The sequence below is a fragment of the Microtus ochrogaster genome, unplaced genomic scaffold, assembly GCF_000317375.1.
Source record: "Microtus ochrogaster isolate Prairie Vole_2 unplaced genomic scaffold, MicOch1.0 UNK27, whole genome shotgun sequence".
Taxonomy (NCBI): domain Eukaryota; kingdom Metazoa; phylum Chordata; class Mammalia; order Rodentia; family Cricetidae; genus Microtus; species Microtus ochrogaster.
In genome coordinates this window covers 3,885,457-3,891,567 of record NW_004949125.1, presented here as the reverse complement: position 1 = coordinate 3,891,567, position 6,111 = coordinate 3,885,457, and the positions used below count along the sequence as shown (strand labels likewise).

General features: G+C 47.3%; 1 protein-coding gene across 2 annotated transcripts in view; it reads right to left on the bottom strand.

The window, feature by feature from the left end:
• Positions 1 to 6,111, bottom strand: part of Lmtk2 (lemur tyrosine kinase 2) — a 91,958-nt gene that overhangs the window by 4,001 nt on the left and 81,846 nt on the right. For both annotated transcript variants that reach the window (XM_005368038.3, XM_005368039.3), the window contains exons 12-13: positions 950 to 1,082; positions 326 to 565 (exon numbers count right to left, since the gene is read on the bottom strand). In XM_005368038.3, the coding sequence (XP_005368095.1) occupies positions 326 to 565; positions 950 to 1,082 (373 nt within the window). The remainder of the gene's footprint in view (positions 1 to 325; positions 566 to 949; positions 1,083 to 6,111) is intronic.

The following is a 6,111-nucleotide window of genomic DNA, read 5'->3' as shown; positions in this document are numbered from 1 at the left end:
GAGGGGCTGGGGTGTGGCTCAGTGGGAGAGCACCTGCCTAGAATCCCCCAGTGAGGGGCTGGGGTGTGGCTCAGTGGGAGAGCACCTGCCTAGAAACTCTAGTAAGGGGACGTACCTTAACGTTGGAACAACATGCTTAGTATACCTGAGGAACCACATCCCACCACAAACTGAGATTTTCAAGCAAATGAATAATCTACTCAGGAAAGACTAAATAGCATCAAATCATCATTCCTTTGGGTCTAGGGTAGATGAGCATTCCTGGCTGAAAGCCATCAAGCTTCTACCACGGCCCCACCCCCAGCACATGCAGGGCTCCTCTCACCTCCTTGTTCAATGTCTGAGTCCGTGAGGTGTGTGAGAGAGAAGCTGGCAATGTTGGCAGGAGAGATGGAGAACCTGGAGCAGGGGGACACATGTGGCCAGTTCTGCTCTGCACTCCTGGCCGGTGGTGGGGGAGAAAAGTATTTGGAGGTTTGAAGAGAAGGCTTGGAACCCAGAAGGCTTGTTGTTTTGGACATGAAAGGATCTGGGGAGAAGTCATCATCCCATTCAAAGCCTCCACCTGCGGTAAGAACATCACCCTGTTATCACCTTATGCAATCAATTTACGATAAGGAGAGGGAGCCCAGGGCATGCGGCACAATCGGCCAACAGATGGCAGAGCAGAAACACAAGAGGGAATGTGTTTCTTCAGGGGACATTTAAAAACAAGTTATATGTTTCTTTCCAACAGTGTTAGCATTAGCCAGGCGTGGTGGCACACATCTTTAATCCCAGCACTTTAGAGGCAAAGAGGGGGATCTTGCTTATATTCCAGGCTAGCCTGGTCTACAGAGTGAGGCTCTGTCTCAGAGACCAGCAAACAAAACAAAACAACAAAACAACTCCCCAAATAATGTTCCTTTCCCCAGCTTTTGCAACTGATCAACACAGCACTGACGAATACCTTCTTCATCCGTGGAGCTCTCCGAATTCATGCACCTGCCCAGGTAGGGTGAGCCTGATGCTGCTGCTGGGCTGCTGGGCCCAGGACCATGTGCTTCTCCTCCACAGTGCCCCAGTTCTTTGGTGGGAGTTTCCTGAAAAGCCAGACAAATATTCTAGTTTTCAGAGCCCACTCTCTAACCACACCCAGGCTGACAGACTCATCAGATGAGGTGTCCTAAGAAGAGTTATTTACTTTACGTGAGGAAGAAGGCCTCGGGCCTTCAGGATTTGGAATTACAATGATTATGAGCTGCCAAATGGATGCTGGGAACCCAGGTCCTACGTGAAAGGACCCATGAACCATCTCTCCAGTCCCAACCCCCACCACCCTTTTGACACAATCTCCCTATGTGGACCAGGTTGGCTTCAAATTCTAGACATGTGCCCACCTCTCAGCCTCCTTTAATCACTGGGATTAAAGGTGTGCACCAGCAAGACAAGTTCTTTCCAGCACCATTTTTCTTTTCTTCCTTCTTTCCTCCCCTCCCCACCCAAAACAAGGTTTCTCTATGTAGCCCTGGCTGTCCTGGAACTCACTCTGTAGTGAGTCCCGGCTAGTCTGAACTCACAGGGATCCACCTGCCTCCACCTCCTGAGTGCTGGAATTTAAGGTATATGCTACCATCACTTGGCCTCTTCCTTTTTTTAAAAGACAGTATCTTACTATGTAACCCCAGGGTCTCAAACTTGCTATCTAGCTCATGCTGGCATCAACTCTTGATCCTTTCAGCCTCTTGAATGATGGGAATACAGGCCTGTGCCACTATATATGGCGAAGTCCTGCCATACCTGGTCCCTCTAATGCACTGTATAAGGCATGTGAAACAGTCCTAAAACCTCTGAGAAGAACACAAACAAGCAGATGCAGGAGGGAAGAGGCCCAGACTTCAGAGTGGCACCGAGCTGGCACTGCATGGCAGACATGTTGCCTTTGGAATGCCCTGGCCTGGACAGGGTTGCTGGAGAAGCCTTTGGTTCTGGTTCTAGTAAAGGAAGGCCCTTCTAACCCTCAGAGTGGGACAACTCAAGGGTCCTTTCTCTCCTTGTCCTGTCACCCCCATCTCCATGCAATCTGATGGCTGGTTCTGAAGAGCACCCCTGGCGTTTCATACGATTTTCCTTCTTGTGTGGCAGACTTGGGCACCAACTTTCTGTCTGGAGGACCAAGAGGGTGGACAAGGCTGGGATTACAGGGCTATCATCAAGGGGAGGAGCTTAGAAAAGCAACTAGACAAGTATTGAGGAGTTTCTGGGCCTACCCTTGGGCTGACCCCAAACAACACAGCAAAGTTGTGAAAACTGGACGGTGCAAGATGAGAGGGTGCCACCAAGTTCCAGCCCGGCCAGGGGCACAGCACCAGGCCGCAGAGTCGAAAGAGGAACTAGTACTGATACCGAAGCTCACAGGAGGCTGGCTGGTGCTTGTGGCCTGAAGCCAGCTGTGAAGGCCTAAAACAAACATATCAACACTCCCCATCAACTGAAAGGACAGATGCCCTGTAGCATGCTGGGAAGACACAAAATCTAAAGTGAGTCAGCCTTCAAGGAGCCAGGGCAACCTTACTTCACAGAAGAAATGATCCACACAGGTGTCAAAGGTCACAAGCACTGGGATTATCTGAAGAGAATTTAGACGGTGAGGTCAAATGCTGTTGGGAAAGAGCTGTCGACTCAGAATCTATGCTGGGGAAAACATCCTCAGCAGTAAGGATGCGATGAAGAAACGGCTGTCAGTGGGTGCAGGGGAAAGAGAAGCTGAGAAAAGCTGAATGAACTTCTGCAAGTAGAACAAGACACAGACAGGAACCGGGGAACTAGCGCTGAAGACAGAACAAAAGGAGACAGAATCAAATATAAAATATAAAACCATCTGCCTTGAGTTTTTTTTCACAAAAATTATCAGATTGCTTTATTTATTTTATTGTATACTTATTCATTTACTCTGTGGGAGGCACGGGACTGCATATGCCATGGCACACATGTGGAGGTCGGAGGGCAACTTGTGGGAGTCACTTCTCTCCTTCCTCAGTGTAGGACCCAGGGACTGAACTTTGGTTGCTGGGCACTTTTCCTTAGTGAGCTATCTTGCTAGCCTTTGTGTGCACCCCACTGTGTGTGTGTGTTAGTTAAGGCAAGGTCACCCAGGCTGGCCTCCAACTAGCTTAGCTGTGTAGCCAAGGATGACCTTGAGCGTCTGATCCTCTTGTCTCCACTTCCTGAGTGCTGGGATTATAGTTTGTGGACCACCATGCCCATCTTATGGGGTGCTAGTATTTATGCATGCTAGGCAAGTACTTTACCAACCAAGCTTCACCCCTAGCTCACGTGAGCTCATGAATTTCTTAAAATGTCTGATGACTGAAAGTAAAGTACACTGCACTATTTTTTGTTTGTTTGGTCATGGTGTCTTAGCCAGGCAATTGTTCTACCACTGAGCTACACCCCCAGATCCTGACGAGATTTTTCAGTGGATGGAGATATAAAGTACACAACACAGTCAAGAATGAGGGACAGTAACACTCAGAAGGAAAGACTCTATACTCTAGCTGAAGAGGAGAAACACTGATTCCAAGCCCACCCAAATAAACGTGATGAACTCCCTGGAAGTATAACACCAGGGTACATGAACACCCGCCAACACTGTTCCGGAGGAAGGAAGTAGACGGAATGGGAAGAGCAGAGGCAAGTGACACACCTAAACCCAAGCACAGCACTGAAAACAGATGTTCAGGGGCTGGGAAGATGCTTTAGTCCAGACAGCGCTGCCACATAAGCATGAAGATGTGAGTTTAGACCCTGGGCACCTATAGCCAGGCATGGGGGCAAACACCTATAATCCTAGCAATCGCCTCACTAGCCCCCATAAATAGAATTAGTTCATACCAGAAAGATAAAAGAAAATTTCCAACTGGAGCCAGCCAGCTGGCTTGGTAGGTAAAGGTGCCTGCTGCCAAGGCTGATGGCCTGCCTGGAGACCCACAAAGTGGAAGGAGAGAACCAACTCTTCCAAGTTGTCCTCTGACCTCCATATGTACACTGTGGCATAAGTGCACATATACTCAATAAATAAAAGTGTAATAAATGTATAAAATAAATGCAATAACAATTATAAAAAAGAAAATCTCCAAGTCTTAGAAATTACATAATATACATATAAGACTCTGATGGGTCAAAGACGAAATCTTAAAAGAAAATGGGAAGCCGGGCGGTGGTGGCGCACGCCTTTAATCCCAGCACTCGGGAGGCAGAGGCAGGCGGATCTCTGTGAGTTCGAGACCAGCCTGGTTTACAAGAGCTAGTTCCAGGACAGGCTCCAAAACCACAGAGAAACCCTGTCTCGAAAAACCAAAAAAAAAGAAAATGGGAAAACAATCTGAGCTGGATGAAAATAAAAGTACAATGTATTTAAAATTTGTGGAAAGTAGCCATAGCAGCAAAAAGAAAATTAAGAAAATTTATACCATTTAAGTCTAATAGGAAAAAAAAGTCTCAAGTCCCAAGTTTTTACCTTAAGAATCTAAAAAAGGGGGCTGGAGATCACTGGCTGTTCTTCCAGGGAACCTGGATTTGATTCCCAGCACCGACATGCCTGGGGAATCTAATGTCCTCTTCTGGCCTCTGTGGACACCGTGTGCGTGTGGTACACAGACATACATGCAGATAAAACACCCATACATTAACAACAAAACAAAACTAGAAAATGAAAAGCAAAATAAACCCAAGCGAGTAGAAGGAAATACTAAAGATGAGGTAGGAATCAATGAAATTGAAAAGGGAAAACAAAATAAAGGAAAAAAAAATCATCACAAAAGCAAAGCCATTCTTTGGAGAGACTAACACATCTTCCAGTGTCTCCAGAAGCTCCCTGAGGAAGAAGGCACTTCCCTAGTCATCCATCGAGCCACTGCCCTGAAATCCCAGCCAAAGACAGCATCAAACAGTAGAGCTAAACAAAGCAACCAGAGAGCCCCAAACCTCACCAACTCTACAAATGAAAGAGGCAGGTTCTCTTCTGGTCTTAGGAGCCATCTTGGCTGGATGGTTCTGGAGGTCAGGCTTGAGGAGAACCCTGGAAGCAGCAGGAGGTAGGTAGGCAGTCACCTGGCCCACCTAGGAGCTAGGCTCAGTCAGGTGTGTGTTTTTCACCACCCACCCAATCCCACATGCAGCAGTAAACGGGAGGGTTTTATTTGCTTACTTTTGATCTGCTGCTAGCCACCTAGGGTTCAGCAAGCCAGGCGCACACTCTATGGCTGGCCTGTAGCCCAAGCCCTGAGAAGCTTGGTAAGAAGGAAGGTGATAGCGTACAGCATCCTCGGGACGAAGGCCGACAGTAGGAACTGGAAGCCTTCACTGTGGGACCCTAAGAAGCTACCTCCCAGAGGCCAAGATGAAGCCAAGGGCTTAGCTCTGAGAACTGAGAAAAAAAAAAAAAACAGTACGAGCAGTATCAAAGACACCAAGGACCCTGTATCTTCTGGCATATAGTGGGAACTACTCTTGGGTGCTATGACTTCAAAGCTTAATCATAATCTGATTCAAGAAACAAATTCAGGGCCCACATGTGACGGTTAACATCCAGCACTAAGGAGACCAAGGCAGCAGCACTATTAGTTCAAGAACAGCCTGAGCTACATACAAGTCTCAAAAACAAAGACTAGGGATAGATGGCAGTGACAGTATACTACCAGCCCAAGGTCCTGGGATCCATTAACAACCACATAAAACTAGTAATTCAAAGTTTACAAAGACCAACAAACAAAGAACACAGAGGAAGGAAGGGGCTGGGAGATGGTTCAGTGGTAAAGTGCTTGCATGAAAGCCCAAGGACCCAAGTTCAATCCCTCACACCCATGTAAAAAGTTAGGTGTCTAGGGCTCAGCAGTTACAAGTACTAGCTGCTCTTCCAGTAGACCTGGGTTTGATTCCCAGCACCCACGCATGGTAGCTCACAACCATCTGTAGCTCCAGTTCTAGGGGATTCCTCTTCTGACCTTTTTGGGATCCAGGCTTGTAAGTGGTACACAGAAGTTTTTGTTTTTAATTCTTAAAACAGGGAGCCCCTGATTCAATGAGATAGCTAGTCTCAAAAAATAAGATAGACAGCAGTCAAGGAAGACA